A 24713-nucleotide genomic window follows, 5' to 3' on the forward strand; every position below is an offset into this window, starting at 1 on the left:
AGTTCTTCATGTTCATCTGAGACCATCTCAGCCTAGACTTTATTGTCCATATCACTATCAGCATTTTGGGCAAAGCCATGCAACAAGTCTCTAGGAAGTTCCAAACTTTCCCACATTTTTCTGTCTTCTTCTGAGCCCTCCAAACTGTTCCAACGTATGCCTGTTACCCAGTTCCAAACTTACTTCCACATTTTCAGGTATCTTTATAACAGCACCTGACTCTCAGTACCATATTAGTCCATTCTCATGGTGCTATAAAGACATACGTGAGATTGGGTAATTTGTAAAGGAAATGGGTTTAATTGACTCACAGTTCCACAGCACTGGGGAGGCCTCAGGAAACTTACCATCATAGTAGAAGGGGAGGCAAACACATCCTTCTTCACATGGTGGCAGGAAGGAGAAGTGCCGAGCAAAGGGGAAAAAGCCCCTTATAAAGCCGTCAGATCTCATGGGAACTCTCTCACTGTCATGAGAACAGGTTGGGGGACCACCACCATGATTCAGTTACCTCTCACCAGGTCCCTCCCATCACATATAGGGATTATGGGAACTACAAGATGAGATTTGGATGGGGACACAGCCAAGCCATATCAGGAGCAATTAAAAATATTAAAGGAAGTCTCCTGTAACTGAGGTACGATAACTCCCCCATTCATCTCATAAACAGACATATGACCAATAAATTATTATTCTTGAGCATAATTATTATTTCCAAATTTGCAATAAACATGTGTTTTGACCAATGAGTTACTGATAAGAGTTACACTATAAACTCAAGCTGGAAAAATATTTAGTACTTAGAGCCTGATGTTAGGAAATATTTTTAAATCAAATTTCAATTTATAGAATTTTGTTGCAGAGAAATAATAGAATGATAATAAAAGATTTTCACATATAAAATTATATTACATTAAAATAAAAATCTATGGAGAAATAGAATGAAAATATAAGCTCTAGAGGTAAAAGAATTTATTTAATAGTTCTGACTTAAATAAGTTAAATTATTCATGTGGGTGTTTTTCAATGGGTGCTGAATGGGCATTAAATGCCGTTGTTATTAGGTTCCCTTAGACACATTTAATACCCAAAAGAGTGATATAGTAATTTTATATTAAAATACCAACATTCACTAATACACTTGACATTACGTCTTTTGTAACCACTCACACTTATGATTTTTGAAAGTTATCAGCTCTGAAAAGTGTGAGAAAAATAGTTTTTCAAAATTCACTGAATGAGCAGTCCACTGACATGTGGGAACAAGGCCAGTGAACAAAGTGTTACAAGGTGTAATAGACACTAGGATAGAAGTTTCCTGTGGGTGTAGGAGGTCTGGAAGATGAAGCTGTCAGTTCTGTTGAGAGAACCAAGAAAAGCTTTCCAAGCAGATCAATGATTTGTCTCAGAAATAAGTAGATAAGGTCATGTGTGTGTGTGCATGTGTGTTCCCAACTTTATTAAGGCAATTCCTCTCACTCTTTTTTGGAGTTATGTAATCCTTTATTATCATTTCCTATGCCCAAACCAAGCCTTACTATAAATCAAGACATTGAAAAGGCCCTCTCATTAGCTCTTTCGGGATGACATGGAAGACAAATTAACTTTAAATGTACTTGGTATATTTGTGATTTAAACAAGAGAGAAGTTTATTCCTAACTTTCATAAAAGTTTGGCAGTTGGAAGTCCAAGGAAGACACAATAGCTCCAGAAAATCATTACAGACCCAGGATCCTTTTAGTTCTACAATCTGTCATCTCTTGAGTAGGGCACTTGTCCTCCTCACCCAAGGTAGCTGCTGGAGGTCAAACCATTCCTGCTGCATTCCAGTGAGAAGATAGAATGGGGAAAAGCAAAAGAAGCCTCTCTCAGATGAGTCCACCTTTGCTTTAAACAACCTTCCTGGAAATCCCACACACTTCTGCTAACATTTAGTGGATCAGAACTTCACCAAATGATCCCACCTAGTTGTAAAGGAGGCTGAGAAATGCTGTCTTTATTCTGAATAGCCATAAGCCCATTTAAAAACTGAGGTTCTATGACTAAGGAAGAAAGGAAATCGGGTAAACGGGATGAACAAACAGGAGTCTCTGGCATACCTGACACTTAATCTTAAACCTAAGGCCATCAAAATGATGACTTGGTGTGATCCTTCCCTTTGTGTAACATTCTTCCTCTAACCCACCAATTACTACAGCACTTACATAACCGTTGTGTTTTCCTTTTGTTGTTGTTACTGCTTTGGTTATTTGATATCCTCACTGTGCTGCCATGTGTCTAATGGCACCTCAAACTCCACATGTCCCACACTGAACTCTACACCTGCTCCACTGCAGCTTTCCCAGTTAATGGGCACTCCATCCTTCTGTGCCCATACCAGAAACACTGGAATCATCCTGCAGACCCAGAAATCAACCACCTCTCACCACCTCTGCTGCTACCTCCCCCATCCACATCTCTATCACCTCTTACCTGGATGAGTGCTATTGCCCCAAATAGCCTTCCACTTGTGTATTAGTCCCTTCTCACATTGCGATAAAGAAATACCTGCGACTGGGTAATTTATAAAGAGGTTTAATTGGCTTATTGTTCCACAGGATGTACAGGAAGCATGATGCTGGCATCTGCTTGGCTTCTGGGGAGACCTTAGGAAATTTACAGTCCTGGCAGATGGCAAAGGGAGTAGGCATTTCACACAGCTAGAGTAGAAGCAAGAGAGTGAGTGATGACAAGGTGCTACATACTTTTAAACAAGCAGATCTCATAAGAACTCACTATCGGCCGGGCGTGGTGGCTCAAGCCTGTAATCCCAGCACTTTGGGAGGCCGAGACGGGCGGATCACGAGGTCAGGAGATCGAGACCATCCTGGTTAATACGGTGAAACCCCGTCTCTACTTAAAAAAAGTACAAAAAACTAGCCGGGCGAGGTGGCGGGCACCTGTAGTCCCAGCTACTTGGGAGGCTGAGGCAAGAGAATGGTGTGAACCCGGGAGGCGGAGCTTGCAGTGAGCTGAGATCTGGCCACTGCACTCCAGCCTGGGTGACAGAGCGAGACTCCGTCTCAAAAAAAAAAAAAAAAAAAAAGAACTCACTATCACAAGAACAGCATTAAAGGGATGGTGCCAAATCATTCAGGAGAAACCACACTCATAATCCAATCCCCTCCCACCAGGCCCCACCTCCACTATTGGGGATTACAACTGAACATGAGATTTGGCTGGGGAAACAGATACAAACCATTTCAACTTGTTTCTTCCCTTACCCCTACCAAAGTCTATTGTCAACATACACCAAAAGTGGCCTTATTTAAATGTAAGTCATATAATTTTACTCCTCCCAAACCCTTGCAGTGGCTCCTTATTTCTCTCAGAGTAAAAACCAAAATGTTTGTAATTGCCAGAAGGCTGTGCCTGGTCTGGTGTCTCATGACCTTGCTGACTTCATGTCTTCATACTTCCCCTCTCACTGTGCATTGACCTCACAGCTGTTAGCTCCTCCCTTGAGGCCCTTGCTCCAGCTGTTCTCTCTAGAATGCTCTTCCCCCAGACAGGAATGACTAACTCCCTCCTGCCTTCAAGCTTTTGCTCAAATCTCACCTTTCCCCATGACTACCTTACCAGCCCCCACTATATCTGAAAGTGGGGACTCTCAGATGCCCATTATTCTGCTCTTCTCTCCATGCATTTATTATCTTCTAACATGCTATCCAACTCTTTCCAGCATGAAAGTATTTATTATGTTTATTGTTTATTGCCTGTCTCTCCCCATCTGATATGGTTTGGCTGTGTCCCCAGCCAAATCTCATCTTAAATTCTGTGGGAATTGTGGGAGGTACCCGGTGGGAAGTAATTGAATCATGGGGGCAGGTCTTTCCCATGACCTTCTCGTGATAATAAGTCTCACAAGATCTGATGGTTTCATAAAGGGGAGTTTTCCTGCACAAGCTCTCTGTTCACCTGCTGCCATCCATGTAAGATGTGACTTGCTTCTCCTTGCCTTCCACCATGATTGTAAGGCTTCCCCAGCCAGGTGGAACTGTAAGTCCATTAAACCTCTTTCTTTGGTAAATTGCCCAGTCTCAGGTATGTCTTTATCAGCAGTGTGAAAACAGACTAATACACCATCTCTACCACTACTAGTTCCTTGTCTGTTTTGTTCACTGATGTATTCCAAGCACATATCACAGTGCCTAGAACATAGTAAGTGCTATGTTCATTTGTTGAATGAAATCAAGTAATTTGTTTTCTTAGCAAATTTATAGAAACTCTATGTGAGGCATAGGTTTGAGTGGGTACAAAAGGAACAAGGTCAGCTGCCTACTCATACCTAGCTTATAATGTAGTAAAAGAAAAGGAAGTGCATAAAGAACTCTAATACACATCAATGGGACTGAATTTAATAGGACCCAGGACTTCTGGAATGCCAGAGAAAAATTCAAAAAGAGTATAAGACTCAGGAGATAAAGCATTTGCCTTTGCCTGGAATGATTGCAGATGGCCTTGTGGATGAAGTATTTGAAGTGAAATTTGAAAGGCAGGGGCTGGTTTGATAAGTGAACACAGAGAAAGAGGTGTTTGCAGATAATAAACCACCTTGGGGGGCATTAGGGTAGCAAAAGGAAAGGACACCATCATATATTAATAATTTAATATTTATATTCGTAAGTTATAGTCTTACTAACATGATATCATTTATTTGGACTATAAGAGCTTTGTTGGAAAGGAGAGGTCACAAGATTTTTAGCAATAGAACCAGATTCGGAGGTAAATGCAAGAATTCCAATGTGGGTTTAGAAACTAGTATCTAATTAGAACAATCAACCTTAGTTTTTTTGTTTGTTTTTTTGAACAGCAACTATAGGTAATTTTGGCAAATTAGGTATAATTCCAGGTATTTATCAGCTTGTCAATTTCAGGCTTCTGATGCTTGGATGTGGTAGCACAGAGAAAATTCTTGGGAGGCAGCAAGGGCGGTATGCAGAGCTTAGGTTTGAGTCTGCAGGCATGGGTGAGGCCTTCCTCAGCTACTCACTAGCTGTGTGGCCTCCCTAAGAAACCTGAGTTTTTTATGACCTATGAATTCATGATCAAAATAGTGGAGGGGTATGTGAGGTTTAGATGAGGGCATGAAAAGTGCCTGGCACAGAGTTGGTGATTGATAAATGTTAGTCTCTCCTCTCCATGCTGTTCTTTTCTTACTCTCTGGAAACCACCATAGTGCCCCTATTTCCACCGCAGTTCTGGCCAAAACATGCTTTCATGCGTAATGACTCTTCCACAAAGGCTGTGTTTGCAATCATCTACTCTATTGTCTTTTAATCCATACCAGCTTCCAAGCTAACCCAATTTTCTTGCATTTCCCTGGTGCTCATCTCCAAATATGGTTTCACCAGCAAATTTCCCAAGTATCCTTTTATTCTGTCTTCAGGAAGATTATTAATGAAGATGTTAAGTCAGGCTGGCATACATCACCATGCTTAAGGCCATCTTCCAGACATTTTTGTTCCACTACAAGGGGATATGGTGTCATTTATCATCAGGTCTTGTTACAGCTTTCTGGCCCTTGAAAAACTAACAGGAGGGCACTCATATTCACATCTACTTGAATTAGTCTTGCAAATGAACTCATGAGCGACTGAATTAAATGTCATCGCAGAATTGAACATCTGTTACATCACACTAATCTATCACTCTCTTCTCTCCTAGATCTTTACAATCAAAACAAGTTAGCCTAGCATGTGATTTCCAATCAAGCTTCTCTTTTGTTGTGTGCCCAAGAGGAATTAATAGACCAGTTGATAAAAGTTACAAAATTTAATTACTGCTTCAAACATGGTCAAGTGGTAAATAAAGAATAATGACTCCTTGGCAATTAGTGAAATGAATAGCAATAGGACAGACTCTACAGAAGATGGGTATGAGACTCAGCCTCATGAAACTTACCTCATAACAAAGTCTTGGAGATAAATTAGTGTGTAGTTTTAGAATCAAGAATAGTTTTAGAATCAAGAACAGTTGCAGCTTTCCTGACTTGTGTTTTCCTAATGGAGTATTGGTTGATTGTGTCACTAACAGAGATTCTCTTTCCTCATTTGCTGAAAAAGTTGAACATGATATGGGTGGCTCAGATACAGTAGGGACATGATATAATGGGATGGTTTTTAGCCTCACTTCTGACTCCATTTCGTCACTATATTATTTTCCTTGCTTCTTTTCCCTTACTTTTTAATTGTGGTAAAATACATGTAATATAAAATTTACCATCTTAGGCCAGGCACAGTGGCTCACGCCTGTAATCTCAGCGCTTTCGGAGGCCGAGGCGGGCGGATCACGAGGTCAGGAGATAGAGACCATCCTGGCTAACACGGCGAAACCCCATCTCTACTAAAAAATACAAAACAAAATTAGCCGGGCCTGGTGGCAGGCACCTGTAGTACCAGCTACTCAGGAGGCTGAGGCAGGAGAATGGCGTGAACCCAGGAGGCGGAGCTTGCAGTGAGCCGAGATCGCGCCACTGCACTCCAGCCTGGGCGACAGAGCGAGACTCTGTCTCCAGAAAAAAAAAAAAAAAAAAAAAATTACCATCTTAACCATTTTGAAGTGTACAATTCAGTGGTATTAAGTACTTTCATAATGTGCAATCATCACCACCACCCATCTCTAGAACTCTTTTCATCTTGCAAAACTAAACCCTGTGCCCATTTAAAAATAATTCCCTGTTCCTCCCTCTCCTTAGTCCTTGGCAACCACCCATTCTACTTTCTGTCTCTAAGACTGTGGCTGCTCTAGGTACCTCATATGCATGAAATTATACAGTGTCTCTCACTTTTTATTGAATGTTATTTTCTTAGTCCATTTTTCTGTTGCTTATAACAGAATACCTGAAACTGAGTAATTTACAAGGAAGCAAAATTTATTTCTTACAGTTATAGAGGCTGAGAAGGTCAAGATAGAGGGAGCTGCATCTTGGTGAGAGTCTTCTTGCTAGTGGAGACTGTGCAGAGTCCTGAGGCGTCTCAGGGCATCACACAGAGAGGGGACTGAGCATGCTAAAGTGTTAGCTCCTCTCTCTTCCTCTCTCATAAGCTACCAGTTTATCTTCCATGATAATCCATTAATCCATAAATAGATTACTCCACAATCCAATCACCTCTTAAAGGCCCCACCTCTCAATACTGTCACATTGTGGATTAAGTTTCAGCATGTGTTTTGGAGGGGACATTCAAACCATAGCAACCATCCTCTTATGTTTTGTAAGATTATAACGACTCTTGAAACAAAATGGCGACTGAATGAACAAATAAAATATTGCCTGAGGTCAAGAGGAGTTCTATTCTGTATCTATGAAGTCAGTGGTAAGGACATAATGTTTGCTAATTAGAACAAAACACAATCGAGTGTAAGAAATATTCATCATTTAAATGGTTAATTGTTCAGATAAAAAGCATATTTAAAATAACAGGTCAAGGGAGAGATTGAATATAACACAGGTTCCCTCAAGGACAGCAATGTTAAGATAACTGAGCAAGGAAGTAATTGTAGATTCCAACTCACGGATTTAATCAGCTAAATGCCAAGGTACTGGTCACAAAGATTACCGGCAGAGCTGCCTGCAAGATAATGGTTCTCAAACCTTAGTGTACACGTGAATGTATTACCACAAGCCTATCAAATCAGAACCATAATTACTGCGACTCAGGAGTCTGAATGTGTCACCAGCTACCCTGGTGGTTTGGTCTTAGGAGGTTCTTAGTGTTAAGAAATGATGGTCAGTGCAGTAGATTAGACCAGAGATTGTGAGGCTTGCCTCCAATCAGTCTGCTAGTATAATCTTGGATTATGTTATGACTATAGTGCCATGGTATCCATTACTACCTGTTTCACTTTCTTTCATTTAGCATGGCCTGACTGAGCTATTTAAAGAGGGGCAGAGGCAGGAGTGAATGATGCTGGAAATAGATCCTTATTCAACCCTGCAGCAGAGGGTCAGCTGTGGGCCCTGCTGGTCTCCCATCATCATCATAGCCTTGAGACTAGACCTCATGGTTGTTTTATCTTGTGGGTTTTGTTTTTTTTTCTTCCTGGTCTGCCTCTGTGTCATCAGGTACAAACTGGAGGGAAAATGCTGGCATCCGTGGAGCTGTATTCAGCATGAAAGATCAGTATCTGGCTTCCCTCTCGTTTATAACTCTTACTTTCTTTCTTTCTAGAATATGTCTGTCCTGGAGAATCACCACTGGCGATCTACAATTGGCATGCTTCGAGAATCAAGGCTTCTTGCTCACTTGCCAAAGGAAATGACGTAAGTGCTGCCAAGATGAAACATACTGATGTGCACACAGTAAAGATAAGCCACTTTCTCTAGGGCAGGCTTGGGACCCTTTGCGTGAATGGCAGAGAGCCAGCCGGCTGTGCTTCCTGCCTACACTGAGCTGTCTATCAGAGGAGATTTGGTGTCAGTTACAGCAACCCAGAAACCAAAATCTCTGTGTGCTTTCAAAGGGCCTTGCACAGTCAATGACCTACAGTCAGGAAAAGGGATAATAAACAGCTCTCAGTTTTCACACACTTCAGCATCAGTGCTCGGCTTTGCCAAATTCCCGTCCTTTAGTTTAGCAAAATTGTCCTCCCATGTAGATCCAAGTAATAAATATTTATCAAGAAGGAACCCAGGCATTCTCAAGCTAGAGTTCAAAAAGTATGTTTTGTAATTGCCAGTCTTAGCAAAAATAGAAGTCAGAAATTCTTTTCTAAAATGTCTTTTACTAAGTAATTGAAATGGCCCTAGCAGTTTTTTCACCAATTAATTTACCTTATGTCTCTTGCACTTTAAACAGAAGAGGAGACACTCGTTTTCTGGTTCATTATTTGATAGCCATGGTATGTAGGCCGAGTCCCACTAAATCTGAGGCCATTGCTTCATTTTCCTGCCGGCCCCAAGTTAGCTGCTAATACTGGCTTCCAAGGCCACCATTAATTCTGATCTGTTTAATGAACACGTGCAGAGCCCAAGAAACTTAGGTGAAAAGAGGACATAGATTGCTGTACCCTCCTTCGAGACAGGCACATAACTTGAGGTCAAGGACCAAGTGGTATCTCCCAACTGAACAAGCAGCATACTCTGGGTTGTGGATTGATTCCTGGCCCTCTGATTTGATCTCATGCTATTTCCTAGCACCCAGAGGAATGTGAAATTTGCAGGAGTAATTTCAGTTCTGATAAATTGTTACTCCCTGGAACTAAATAAAACCAGCTCTCGTGCATGGAATAAAAACTTATGCCTTTTACTAAAATAATAAATTGCAAAGATTGGAGAATTAAATGTAAAAAGAACTAAAAACTAGAGCAAGAAATCAAGTGAGAAGAAGAAAAGAGGAGGTAAGGGGAGAGACAGATAAAGAAGAAAGGAGAAGAAGGAAAGGAAGAATAGTGAGAACAGGAAAGAAGAAAATGCAAGAGAAAGGGGAAAGGACTCTTGGGTGACCAGGCTTCTCCCAGTCAGTACCTGCATTCATCCTGTTACTCAACTAATATTTCTTTCCTAAAATATTCATTTCATGTCTATGGATTCCATTGAAAAATATATTTTTATGTGTCTTTGTGGAACACAGTGTTATAAATTGCTTTTGCCAGAAGAATAATTGTTATACAATAGTATATGTGAAAACTTTATAACAAAAGTCACTATCATAATCATTATTATTATTCCTTCTATCACAGGTAAATGATTTAATGCCATTTTTCTGATTTTAAAGGTAGGGCAGGTTAATTATAAAAAGTAAGGAAAAGTCAGGAAAGTGTTAGTTTGAACTATGTGAAGTTGCTCTTTTTAAGGGCCAAAAATGGAGATTTTTAGCACTTTCATTGATTCAGCTTGATATGAAAGAGAAAACTGAAATTACTAGTAATTCTGCCATCCAGGGATAGTTCACGTTAACCTGGCTAGTTTATTTTTGTTTAGTCTTTTTTCAAAACAAACTTATTTTAACAAAATACGGTTATTTGGGGAACTTATTTTACAGTTTATGTCCTGAAATTTTTTGTTTACTATAAAGACTTTTTTCCCAAATTATTAAACCTGCTACGTAAATTAAAATTATTTTATCAGTCATATGGCATTATTGTATACAACTACTGCCTTTCATTTAGAATTTAAATGGTTTCCAATATCCCAAACTTTGATACTCTGTTTTCTCAGGAAGTATTTGTAGATAAAACTTGTTGGTCAGAAAGGTCTGAATTTTTAAGTTTCTTGTATATTATTCAATTGTTCTTCTAAAAGGCTGCATCTACCTGTATTCCCACTGATGGATTATAAGAAAATGTACCAATGTACCATCACCAAAACTGAGTTTTATCTTTATTATCTTTTTAAAATATTTGCAAATTTGACATTTTTGTATGAATATATATATGCACAAATACATATATATAGAGAGAAAGTAGTTTTCATTAAATTAGTATGCATCCTTTACTTACAACCAAGATTTCATATATTTGCTGATCATTGCTATTTCTTTAGAGAACAGATTTTTATATTTGGTCTCTTCCTATTTTCCTATCAGTGTTATTCATTTGTTAGAACTCTTTGTATATTAACTACAGCAACCATTTGTTATATGTGGTAAATATTACTTGAAGTTTTTAGTTTGCCTTTTAATTTGATTCATGAAACATTTCACCTAATTAAAATTTTATTTTCCAACTATACACTTAAGTATTCATATTTTCAAAGAATTCATATAATTTTGAAAAGTATAAAGAAGAAAATTTAAGAATCAACCATAATCCCATTATAGATCTTTCCATTTTCTATGACTATAGAGATCATGCTTTACATGCTTTGCATTTCATTTTTAGCATTAAAAAGATAACATTTTTCAATGTCAGTTACTATAGGTGTACATACTTCATAATTGCACAGTATGAGTGTACCATGGTTTATTTCACTAATCTCGTTATAAATTTTTGTGATTGTTTTTGCCAAGGAATGCTTCATTATCATAAACAACAATAGAATAAGCATCTTTGTAACATATCTTTACTAATTATATCTTTACTAACATGTTAATGTTAATTTGTAGATGGACTGTTGGTCAAATTATTTATGTTCATCAAATGCTTTTTCCACTAATTCCTAAATTACCCTCCAGAAACATAGTACTGATTTATAATCCCTAACAAAGAATGAGGGGAACCATTTTTCTGATACCATTGACAGCATTGGGTATTACAATCTTTCAATAATTCAGCAAATTACTTAGCAATTACTTTTAATCCTCACCAATAAAAATGGGAGAGATAATATCACCTAGTGGTTTGAATTTGCTTTCTGCTATACTAATATTTAATATCACTTTATTTTTTGAGATATTTTGTATTTCTCTTGTAAATTTTCTGTTTTATATAATTGTTTTTATGTTCAGAACTGGATTAAAGATATATGTATGGCTTAAAAACAAAAATGTTCATGGTGAAATTATAAAGCTTTTAGAATATAATGTAGGGAAATTTTTCATCAGAGTTGGGAAAAATTTCTTAAAGAGGAGAAAAAACTAGCCATAAATAAAAAGATTTATAGATTAAACTACATTAACAATTAAGACTTCCTGGTGGCATTGTGGTTCATGCCTGTAATCCTAGCACTTTGGGAGGTGGAGATGGGAGGATCACTTGAGGCCAAGAGTTGGAGACCAGCCTGGTCAACATAGTGAAACTCCCATCTCTATTTATAAATTTAAAAATAAAAATTATAAAAATTAAGACTTCATCAATAGACATCATAAAGACAGCTAAAAGACAAACCACAGACACAATATTTGCAACACGTAGCTGACAAAGGACCGGTATTTAAAATACGTAAAGAACTTCAGAATCAAAAAGAAAAAGACAACTTAACAGAACAATAGACAAAAACCAGAGTAGAAACTTCACAAAAGAAGAAGTACAAATGGCCAGTAAACACATGAAAATATGTCTAGCCTCATTAGTAAACAAGAAAATTCATATTAAAACTACAGTGAGTTGCATGACATGTCCATCAAACTGGCAAAAAATATAAAGGGTAAGAATGTAGAACAATCTCATCTGCTACTGCTGGGAGTGCAAATTTATACCATCATTTTGGAAATAATTGACATTATCTAGTAAATTGAAGGTAAACATACCCTGTCATCCAATTATTGCATTCCTGAATATAAACCCTAGGGTGACTTCTGCACATGCATAACTGGAGGTATATAATTATATTTACTGTGGCTTTTTTCATAGTAGCCAAACACTAGAAAAAACTCAAGTGACCATGAAAAGTAGAATGGATAATGGAATGGATTTCACTATCAATGGAATTTTATGGAGTGGTGTACACTGTAACAAAAGAGGATAAACTATAGCCTACACATCAACATGAAGGAATTTCAAAAACAATGTTTAGCTAAAGAAGTCAGTCACTGATACATACCATATAACTTAAAGTTCAAAAGCAGTTAAAATTAAATTGTGTGGTTTAGAGATGCACTCACAGGTGGTAAAATCCTAAGTAGCAAGAAAATTATTAAAACAAAGAACAGGAGAGTGGTTACTTCCGGGCTTGAAAGGAAAGGGGATGTGATGAAACAGGCAATGTGACCTCTGGGATACTGGCAGGTAGTGTTCTTGACCTGAGTGGTGATTACAAGGTGTTCATTTTCTATTTATTCATTAAACTATATATGTATTCCCTATGCACTCTACTTAAATATATTTTATTTTTAAAGGTAAATTTTACAAATATTTATAGATCTTTCCTTTATTACTTTTTATATGTGAGGTAAAGCTCTAACTTGCTTTATCTTTCTAAGATATCCCATTTTCTCTATACCATTTGTTGACTAATATATCTCTTGCCCACTGGTTTTGTAAGTGTCTTAATTATTGTTTTTGAAGTTCCAGAATCTCTTTCTGGTCTATGTATTGTGTTCCAGTGATGGATCTTTCCATCCCATAGTACCATTTACTATTATTCTCTTCATTTTTATTACTATTCTTATGCCCTTTTCTCTCTCCATGCACATCTTCACATATGAACTCTAAAAACACCCCACAGATCTCATGATTCCTCTAGTCTTTTGTGTCCTCCCTAAAGCATGCATTTCTATTTGGCTTTCAGGTTTTTTCACCCGTAGGAATGTCTACACTACCACAACTTCGTTTTTCAAGGTTTCAATCACTTTATACGGTTCTTGGCATGCCTCCTGTCCAAGGACGGAACTGGTGGGTGAGAGACTTGCTCTTAGGCAGTGACAGACTGGCACATTGTGTAATAAACAGAATCAAACGCAGAAATTAGATTACAAGGCACCTGATGATGAAATCAATCACCCTCATCAAAGGGATTTGCTGTGTGTGTTTTTCTCTTTCATTCTTGTGGATGCAGACAGGATATTGAACAGCAGCTGGGCTCCTTGATCTTGGCAACAGACATCAACAGGCAGAATGAATTTTTGACCAGATTGAAAGCTCACCTCCACAATAAAGACTTAAGACTGGAGAATGCACACGACAGGCACTTTATGCTTCAGGTAAACAAAACAATAAAAGTTATTCTTTTTGTTGAATAAAAACACTCAGCTGTGCTACAGTGAGCTATGATTGCACCACTGCACTCCAGCCTGGGTGACAGAGTGAGATCCTGTCTCTAAAAAAACACAAAACAACAAAAATCCACTCAGGGCCATGATCAATAATTTTAGCACATTTGAGAAGGAGTTATCTCCAATGGTATGAGTTAGAGCAGTGACCTATTTTAGTAAAGGCTTTGAAATGCATGAAAGTTATAAGTGGTTCCCCACCAAGCAAAATCTGGGTTTTAGGTCAACAAGTTGATAATATCTCATTTTTCTTGTTCAGTAACTCATTTATCACAGAGTAATCCTGCTGGATGGCTGCATGCAGTAAAGGTCTACCACATTTTGTGGCTTGGTATAAAATCAGCTACTGTGATACCCATGCAATTTTAAAAGTCTGTTTCTGAAACACAAAAGCATATTATATTAACTACAGTACATACAAAAATTGAAAGACAAGTGGCCTCCCTTTACCTTAAACCTATTTAACTTGATTTCCTTTTACTATCTAAACTTCTATTTTCATCTGAGTCTTAAACATGTTTATCTGGTCTTATTTCTAGGCAGCAAAAAATAAAGTCGAACTGAATTGAATTACATTGGGTCAAGTCCATTCCTGTTTTACTCCATGGCAAGCAGCCATTTGTGACATGACAAATTACATCAGGGCAGAGTGGACTTCACAAATAAAAATGTGACCTGGTATCCAAACCAGAACCTTCTTTCTTGATCTTCCATTTTCTCTTGTCTTCCTTTTCTTTTGGCTCAAAAAACAGTGAATGGACCCCAGACTCATCTAGATAGAGGAGATGGAGCTATACCTGGAGACTGAATCATACAGTTTTGTTCCAGGCTTTTGTGCTACCCTCTGTAGCTGTCCAAAGTGCTCCATTCTTGCCAGGAAATACCCTACTCCCAGCTGTAGAACTATGACTCCTTCCTTATTTCTTTCCAAACTAGGCTTCTAGTTCCTGAATGCCACAAGGATCAGCCAGGTGTCTGATTTGAGTGACTAAAGCCAAGTTGTGAATAGCTGAAAGATTTGGCCTTTAACACTTGCATTTCAAAAGGAAGTCTTGCTAACTCAAATGCATTCCTTAAGGCAGAGGCTGGAGGAGGCTTCTCTGACACTTACCTACTTCAACATGTACTGGTACCCCCACTAACCAGGAAACAAATATAAACAACTAAATTTGAAAGTTGATATGATCCAAGGCTCTTCCAGACTCCAACATTGCTCTCTGTTCTGTGATCCCATGGAATTGTGTCAAACCAATGAACACTGCTGGTCTCTTGATAGCAGGTGGTGGTTAAAAGGGATAATCTCCTTCTCTGGGAATTCAAGGTAACTCTCATAGGGTCATCATTACTGACAAAAAGCTGGCATCCCAGATCCAGACCAGTGTGAGGCAAGCCAAGAAGGCCCTAATTTAGCTGTGCAAACAAAGCATTCCTAGATTTGATATGACTTCGTTCCCTGACTGGCAGTCTGAGTTTACACATGCAGACATAAATGCCAACACGCATAATTTAAGTGATGTATGGAGTTCGTCAGTGTGGTTACTGTGAGAGTGAGGTCCGGATGATCTCACTTGAGCCTGGCCAGGGACCCTGCAACCTCCCTGCCTGCAGGAGGTGGGACTACAGAAGGAGCCAGGCCATGGCTTTCCTTGGCCTGCCCACCCAAGTCTCTTCCAGCAAGCTACATGTCCTTGGACTGTGGCTCTTCTCTCCTCACTGCTATAAAGCCAGCATTCTCAATGCAGGCTTTGTATAGTGGTGAATAAGTGCAGTTTCCTGAAGAGGCAGGTCGGGGAGGTACTCTGTAAATATGGGCCTGGTACTGTGAGCAGACTGAACAGCTTGATAGCCCCTTTGGCTTGGGGTGCTTTGCAACTGAAGGAGGATCCTCTGACAATCTCTCCCTGCCCTGTCGTTTCTCAGATCGCCTTGAAGTGTGCCGACATTTGCAATCCTTGTAGAATCTGGGAGATGAGCAAGCAGTGGAGTGAAAGGGTCTGTGAAGAATTCTACAGGCAAGGTTAGTAGTGATCCAACAGCTGAGATTTCATTGCCCTGTCTTCTTGTAGGCATTTATCCTAATAAAACAGGAACTGGCTGATCTATCATGACATTTGTTCTTTCATCAACTCTTGTTATCCTAACCTTTCTCTTTAACTCTCTTGGAACTAATCCAACGCTTTTTTGGAAAAAGTTAAAAATAAATAACATTGACGTATTGACTTACTACAGAAACAGGTAGTAATGAGGCAAAATAAAAATGAGCAAAAGTGGGACATTGATTATAAATGGCTATCCTCTGTGGATATAAGAATGTGTGGGACAGTTTGATTTTGACTTTGACCTTCATTTTAATGAGCTAAGGGCAGCCTAAAGGCTAAATGTCGTTTGAGGTCAATGTTTTCCACTCTGACAGAACTTAGACTCCTTTTGTACTCTTTCTCCTTGCTTTCTTAAAAAAAAAAAAAAAAAATTAATGATGAAATTGGACACAGCTTACCAAAAAGTGAGTTCTTCCTTTCAAATATAGTTTCAACAGTGAGGTAGAAGGATTTTGCTCTGAAAAGACAAGTGGATCTGAACTAGGGTATAATTTTTTAAAGATTAACCTCATTCAGAAATAAAGCAATGAATTAGCTAGCAGGATCTTGATGTTGGGTGGAGTATCAGCCTTTAAATACAGCCTTGTTTCTTCAGGCTGGGTTTCAATGTGCAGGATGTTTGTTCAGGCATCAGCAGTGCCCTCATGCTAGTGACAGAATCAGGTTTGAGAGGCTGAGAACAAATAAAGCTTGAAGTGTCCCACATACCAGCTCTGTGGGGAGGTCAAATAGCAACAGTGAGCCTTTTGGAGAAGGCACCATTGACAGATGCGTCAATAACATCGTGATGGCCCCAAAGACAGAAGAAGAATTGATTGAGCTCATGTGGGGCCAGAAGGCTCTGCTCACTGTATCTTTCTCTCAGAATAAAAGGGCTCATGTAACTCCTACAACTCTGTATATAATTTCACTTGAATTGAGTATAAGTGGTTAGAAATCAAAATATCAGGTTGCCCCTAAATAAAATCTCCAAGGAAGGTAAAACAAAAGGAAATATGACGAAATTGGAGCCAGGGGGCTTTAAATTAGATATAATCAATATTTTCTTTACTGTTTGATATGTTAAATATTGAAATACCATAGTGAGAGAGGGGCTAAGATCTCCGGCCTTGCAAATCAAACAATGAGACAGAGGAAAGAGTCTACTCTAGCCCACTTGGTTTTGACTCAATCATGTCCAGCATGATTAAAGTGCACAAGTCAGCATCGACTGCAGTGTAAACCTTTTGTTTTCTCATCCTGCACCTTATTTGGATTCTGAGCACCTTGGGGCAGGACCATGTCACTTAGATAGATAGTAAGGCCCATAGTGCCAGTAAATCAAAGTTGTCAACTAAGTACAGTAAATGGTATCAACCAAGAAATGTAGCCTATAAGATTTCTTTTCTCGGGCCTGGCATGGTGGCTCACGCCTGTAATCCCGGCACGTTGGGAGGCTGAGGCAGGCAGATCACCTGAGGTCAGGAGCTTGAAACCAGCCCAGCCAAATGGCGAAACCCAGTCTCTACTAAAAATACAAAAATCAGCCGGGCGTGGTAGCACCCACCTGTAGTCCCAGCTACTCAGGAGACTGAAGCAAAAAATTGCTTGAACCCAGAAGGGCGGAGGTTGCAGTGAGCCGAGATCGTGCCACTACACTCCAGCCTGGGTGACAGAGCAAGACTCTGTCTCAAAAAAAAAAAAAAAATCATCTTTTCTCAAAACTGCTTATTGTGCTAGTAATATATGCACACATAACACGGAAAAACCTAAAACATTTGTGAGGCTGATCACTAAAAGCAGGCTTTCATGTACCTTCCTTTGGCATGTTTCCTGGCAGAGGAAGAATAGAAAGAGTAGATCTAGTCCTTTTTATTTAATAGCCTTATGGTCTAGTAGAAATTCTGCTTGTTTTAAGAGAAGATTATAGGCTGGGCGCGGTGGCTCACGCCTGTAATCCCAGCACTTTGGGAGGCCGAGGCAGGCGGATCACGAGGTCAGGAGATCGAGACCATAGTGGCTAACACGGTGAAACCCCGTCTCTACTAAAAATACAAAAAAATTAATTAGCTGGGCATGGTGGCAGGGGCCTGTAGTCCCAGCTACTTGGGAGGCTGAGGCAGGAGAATGACATCAACCAAGAGGCGGAGCTTGCAGTCAGCTGACTTCACGCCACTGCACTCCAGCCTGGGTGACAGAGCGAGATTCTGTCTCAAAAAAAAAAGAGAGAAGATTAGATTCCCTGGTCATCCAAACTGCCTGTCCTCCCTACTGAATTATTATCTTTTTAATTCTATAAGGATGATTTGTGTCATTTTGATTAATCTTTCAGTTTAAGATTTGGACTCAAATCTCAGCTCGTTCCAGCCTGCTCCTGGCGGGTAGGCTTCCACAGACTACTAACAGTCCTGGACAAAGTATCTTTAATGTGATTCATGATGTTAAGCAAAGGAAAACCCTTAAAATCAAGGCTGAAGACACAGCGGGAAAGGAAAACAAGATCCCATGAATTAGAAAAACTGTTATATTCTCAGAACAGAGATTAGGATTCCAAATACCATATACCTCCCTCCTCTTCCCCAAAAAACCTTAAAAAAATTAGACTTTGTCCTCTTGTGACTATAGATTGATATTATCTCAACCAACCTAGTTTCCCAGAACCTTTTATTGAACGTCTGCTTCCAGCTTTGTCTAGTCCTCAGCAAAACTGATTGTCCTATGTACAAAGCCCCACTGGAGATATTATGAAGAATACAAAGAACTACAGGTAGTCTATGCTTTGTACTCTCAAAGTACTAATTAGTATAGTTTCTACAGGAAAGAAACTATTCAAATTTCCCCTTTATATTCTCTACATTGGTTAGCAAAGTGTCTGAAACATAAGCATGTTGAATAAATGAATAAATGATCTAATTGGAAAACCTCTAATGATAGAGGTCACAGGAGAAGATCCAGTACCTTGAAAGGTAGGATCTGAGCTCAGTATTGAGTGATGTGCATTGTTCTATACTTTCCAATATGGTAACAACAAGACACATGTGACTGGTTAAATTCAAATTAAAATTTAATAAATAAAAAATAGAGTTCCTCAGTCTTGTTGATCATATTTCAAGGGGCTACCACAGTGGGCAATGTAGAGAACATCTCTATCATTGCAGCAAATCCCATTGGACAGCACAGGTCTCGATAGAATGGAATGGAAGCCACTGAGGCAGGGATGCACCCTGCCTTGTAGACCAGCTCGGTCTCATGGAAGATAAGAATGAAAGGATTGTGGAGGCCCCTGGACACCAGGCTACAATAGAGAACATGACAATGGGTGCCATCTCAAAAAGTGCATTTAGGGCAACGTATATAGTTGAAGTGGAAGAAGAATTGGAGGAAGAAAACTAGCTAAGAAGCAACAACTAAGAATAAATTATCAACACACCAGACCAGGTTAAAGCAGAGTGAAAGGGGGCCAAAAAGGTCGTCTAAGAGGGAGAAACAGGATGTGAAACAAGATTTAAGAGGAAGAAACAAGCAGGGACGTAGCAGGGTCCACAGCCAGGCTCAGATGAGATGGAGGGTGAAGGGAAAGGAGAAGTCAAAGACAATTCCTCCAAGTGTCACACTTGACTGAAAAATCACTATTAACAGAAATATGGAGGTGAGGAATGGAACTGGCTTTAGCAGAGTTTGTCTTAATATTATATGGTGTCCTGGCCTGCCCTCAGAAGGCTATGATCATCTGGAGTTGAACAGTTAGGGTGGCCACACTGCCCTGAACCACTCAGGTTAAGCCCGAATGAATGATTTCCTCACTTCAGCCTTGAGGATTACCAGGGACAAGAGACCCCATGAGGCAGACTACAGTCTTAAAATGACAGAACTGTGGCCTCGATAGGGCTTCAGCTCAATGGTTAAGTGCAGACACTTTGAAACCAAACTTCCTATGCTGGAATCCAGGCTCCCCACTTTACTACTGGTGTGACCTACTGGCAACATACTGGGTCAGTATACTTAATCTTCCCTGTGTCTCCCCATTTTCTTCATCTGTAAATCCCCATTTTCTTCATCTGTAAAATGGGGATTATAATAAGGTTATTATTTGGATTAAATTAACATATGCCTGTGAGGGGGGCTCACACCTGTAATCCCAATGCTTTGGGAGGCTGAAGCAGGAGGATTACTTGAAGCCAGGAGTTTCAATCCAGCCTGAGGAACATAGAGAGATCCTTTCTCTATTTAAAAAAAAATGAACAAAACAATATTAGCCAGGAGTGGTGGTACATGCCTGTAGTCCCAGCTACTCAGGAGGCTGAAGCGGGAGGATCCCTTGAGCTCAAGTGTTCAAGGGTACAGTGAGCTATGATGGCACCACGGCACTCCAGCCTGGGTGTCAGAGTGAGAGCCTGCCTCTTACAAAAAACCATGACGATTTTTTATTAACATGTAAAATGCTTAGAACAGTGCCTGGCACACAGTAATCACTATATAAATGTTTTTCTCTCTTCTACTTTAGCAGAGTAGATTCACAACTGTGAACCTTCCACTGATTAACCAGATTAATTTTTGTGTTGGGAAAAACACTCAATTTTTTATGCTCAGGAAGGACTGATGAAGTATTTCAATGAAGTTTTATACAATGCATTTCTCCTTTGATCTTCTATTAGGTTGATGCAAATGTAATTGCGGGTTTTGCCATGGAAAGTAATGGCAAAAAAACACAATTACATTTGCACCAGCCTAACAGCTGACAAAGGCAGTAAAAAAAAAAAGCATTTCAAGCTGGGTGCTGAGATTCACACCTGTAATCCCAACAGTTTGGAAGACGGAGGCAGGAGGATTGCTTGAGCTCAGGAGATTAAGATGAGTCTGGACAACATAGCAAGACCTCATCTCTACTAAAAATTAAAATTAAAAAATATATATTAGCCAGGCGTGGTGGCACATGCCTGTAATCCAAGCTACTTGGGAGGCTAAAGCAGAAGGATTGCTTGAACCCAGGAGTTCGAGGCTGCAGTGAGCCAAGATCATGCCACTGCACTCGAGCCTGGGTGACAATGAGACCCTGTCTCAAAAAAAAAAAAAAAAAAACACCATTCTGACCTTTAGTTTTTTCACCTTCAGTTGCATTAGGTAAAATTCTAAGGAATCAGAATGGAAGATTCTGATTAATTTTGTAGTTACAGACTGAGGTGCTGCTTAGATGAGATCTTTCTAGTCCTTCTACCTCATTTCCTACCTACTTACTGGTTGTCCTCAGGTGAAACAAGACTAGGGTCAGGTAGCGTGAAAGCTGAATGGGGAGAAGGAAGGATAAAACCTGTTTTCTTAACCTGTCACTTAAAGCCAGAACTTTTATTTCATGTGAGAAAATTTCTCATTTGTTGTTTTTTTGTTTTTATAGGTCTTGTTCAAAAATTTATTCTAGTCCCAGAGCACACCTACTTGCAATGAACCATTATGAACGGTCATTGGCACCATGGTATTTTAAATTATTATGGAAACTACCAAAGGCAGAGCAAGTCGGTGCTGAATGGTCCTTAAGTGATAACAAGTCAGGAAACAGTAATTCCCAGAATAACTTCTTCCGACGAGGTCATTAAAATTATTACTACTCATTTTATAAATTCTAGATTACCAATGTGTTTTTTTTTCTTCTTAGGTGAACTTGAACAGAAATTTGAACTGGAAATCAGTCCTCTTTGTAATCAACAGAAAGATTCCATCCCTAGTATACAAATTGGTGAGTTGAATTCAGTGTTAATTTCAGATAAATACCTTTGGCACATCTCACAAAAGTCACAAAGAAAAGATCTACACACAGCTTTCAAAAGATCAGCACTGGAGGTTTAATCAACATCCTTTTGAATGGCTGAGTCCAAATTAACATTTTAATCGTGACTACTCTGCTAATTATCTGTCAAGATCTTATGAAACATAGGATCGAAGCTTTGTTATAGGCCCTTAACTTGTATTATTTTAATTTTGTAGTTTAGAATAGAATCAAAACCAAAAAGAGTAGAAGAAAAGTAACAAGAATCAACTATTCGCGCTCTCTGCAGGGCTTGAAGGTGGGAATCAGCAGAATCTGCCCTTAGGACCCCTCCAATCTGGGTCACTACCCCTCATCCCTAACACTCGCTCCCAAGAGCCCAATCTCTAGGCCTAGAGCCTGTGAGCCATGCTATCCCGCTGCATGCTGGGATCCCCTATTTCACTAGTCCTTCCTTCAAAACTTATTTTCAGGTTATTCTCCTAAACCACACTCTTTCAAATGTCAACGGTGGGAAACTGTTAAAGTATGATGTCAATGCATCCAAAATAATTATTGCTTTATCTAATTAAGTTATGCACTAGACCAAGAAGCAAATCTGTGGAAATTTTAGGCACTGTAGTGGAAGAAATATTTTTGCTCCAGTAAGAATTTCTATCACACCTAAGACACTCCACCAATTGCACCCACCTTTAAAGCACGTCTTTCTTTTCCTTGCAGTTTCCTTCCATTGAACCTGAACTCAGAGTTTTAACTCTTTTCCTTATAAATTCTGACCCTGACTACCAGTCAAATTGTCCTTAATATTGTTACGTAGTTTTCACAATCAAACAGATTCCTCCACCCCAAAGTTGGGAGCTGGGGGTGGTGGCATAAAAAGAAAACTGGAACCCAGGAAAGATGATAATACAGAATTGCTGGGTGGCTGGCGGGGGAGTATCAGCAACAGAAATGCAGCTGCAGCCTCAGCCTCCTGGGAGGCAATTCTCTCCTATCAATTGCTTTAGCCGTGGAGGTTCTGCAGACGTGATTCAAAATTAGATGCTAACCAAAGTCCTAATCCTGAGGCTCCCTGTGTTAAGCTCTAGCGGGAAAGAAATTTACCAGGCAACTGTCAACTGACATTTTGAACCCCACCCCCAAACAAAAGGACTCACATGCTTCAGCACACAACCTGGATTTGTGAGACAGACCTGATTTCAGAGATTCTGTCCTGTTGTTGTCATGAGAACACACTTATTTTGTCAGATCGTATGTCCTGATTTTCAGCTCAGGAAAATGTGGTTACCATAGATACCTCTTTTAAAAAGGGGCTGGGGGTTGAGTGAATAGGAAAATCCTATGGATGCTACACCAGCACACCAATAATAAAGAGAAAGGGAAGGTGATTATAAAACAATCCTTAGTACATAGATCTTTCTCTGCTTCTGTTCTACATCTGCCAGCTTATAGAAGTTGAGGGTTGAGAAGTGGGGTGGCAGGGACAGATCAGGCTAAACCAGAAAAACCCAAAGAGATAAACGGAACTTGGTGGATGCTACAGGCTCTAGCCCCTAAGACAATGATTTTTCCAGTGGGTCCTAAGTAATGCAGCTATTTCCTCTGTCCTTATTCCTCTGACTGAAATGTTCCCCTCTTTTTCCTGCCTCAATCCAAAATGAGAATTTTCTGAGAGCTACTCTCAGGCTTAGATCTGATTTTTCTTTTTAAGTAATTTATATCTACTCAAATGGAACTAGGGCTTAATATCTCCTCCCCAGCTCCACGCTTCCCTCTCTCTACCAAATTCTACATTTTAAAAGGAAGGTATTAGCCGGGCGGGGTGACTCATGCCTGTAATCCCAGCACTTTGGGAGGCTGAGGTGGGTAAATCCCTTGAGGCAAGGAATTCAAAACCAGCCTGGACAACAAGGCAAAACCCCATATCTACAAAAAATACAAAAAAATAAAATTAGCTGGATGTGGTGCCATGTGCCTGTAGTCCCAGCTGCTCAGGAGGCTGAGGCAGGAGGATTACCTGAGCCCAGGGGGTAAAGGCTGCAGTGAGCCATGATCACGCCACTGCACTCCAGCCTGGGCGACAGGGTGAGACCCCATCTCTTAAAAAATTAATTAAAACAAAAAATAAAAAGGCATTAAATCAAATGAATCTCTAATTGGTGAAATCTATAGGACGCTAAAGAGAGAGGTTTTCCTTCAATCCTTGTCTACTCTGAGGCTACCATTCCTCCCTACTCCCCCTTCCTCCCCCCAACCCCCTACCACCCCACCATCCCTCCAGGAGGACAACAGCCCAGCAATGTCAGTTCATCCCTTGAGAAGAGAGAGGCTGGCAGAACACACTGATGGAACAGGTTTCCAAATCTGATAATGTGGAAGCCTTCCTTAATTTGAAAAACTGCCTCTTGGTGTCTATTCAGACTTTAAAATCACTTTCCTACCTAGCATAAGAAGTCTTTATATCTGAAAAGTGTAAATATAATGCCAGGGTCACTTAAGAAAATGAAGCTTCTCTTTTTTTTGAGAGTGGGATTTTAAAATGTTAGATTTGTAACTTTTTTATACTGAGATAAACTTGATAAATACACTTTGAACTTGAGAATAGTGGAATTTTGCAAACTGTCTTTAGATATCTAATATCTCATCTCTTTGAAGGTGAATGATATTAGAAATTAAATATGGATATTGTGGAGGAGGTAAAGAAAATTCAAGAACAGCAAGCAAAACATGAAATCCTCATCTGCTGACAGCCTATACAACCTTACCAAAATTCCAAATACAGACATCAAGTCACTGGCTTAACTTTCCCCCTCCAGTTCAGGTTCTCTACAATGATCTCACAATATTTAAATCATATTTCACATAAGATGAGACAATGCAGAAATGTATAGTAACACTGTGTATTGCTGCATCCCTCTTCCATCTCTATGGCATTCTCAAAGGCCAAGTGTCTGCCGTTTGTCCAACAAAAAGATAATCAAATCTAGCCTTGTAATTCACATGCCTGTAAACATACAGGATTAGCTGTTGGAAATTTTTGTTAGGCTGAAAAACATTTGCCTTTCTCCCCACAGCCACACATCAAGGAAATACAATAAAACCTAAATAAGTCCCAGTTTGTGATGATTCCAATAAACAAGCCATGTTTATTATGAAAAGCACATTAACGCAGCAAAACACGATTAGAAAGCAACAAATCTTAAATATGTAAGAGAACAGACATGCAAACAAAGAAGTCTCATAGCA

The 24713-nt window shown here is 39.5% G+C and overlaps 1 protein-coding gene across 2 annotated transcripts in view; it reads left to right on the forward strand.

The window, feature by feature from the left end:
• The window catches only part of PDE7B (phosphodiesterase 7B), a 333398-nt gene that overhangs the window by 303849 nt on the left and 4836 nt on the right, over positions 1-24713 (forward strand). For both annotated transcript variants that reach the window (XM_015137382.3, XM_015137381.3), the window contains 4 exons: positions 8211-8302; positions 13415-13559; positions 15549-15645; positions 21357-21437. In XM_015137382.3, coding sequence (XP_014992868.1) covers positions 8211-8302; positions 13415-13559; positions 15549-15645; positions 21357-21437 — 415 coding nt within the window. The remainder of the gene's footprint in view (positions 1-8210; positions 8303-13414; positions 13560-15548; positions 15646-21356; positions 21438-24713) is intronic.

Source organism: Macaca mulatta, chromosome 4, assembly GCF_049350105.2.
Source record: "Macaca mulatta isolate MMU2019108-1 chromosome 4, T2T-MMU8v2.0, whole genome shotgun sequence".
NCBI lineage: Eukaryota > Metazoa > Chordata > Mammalia > Primates > Cercopithecidae > Macaca > Macaca mulatta.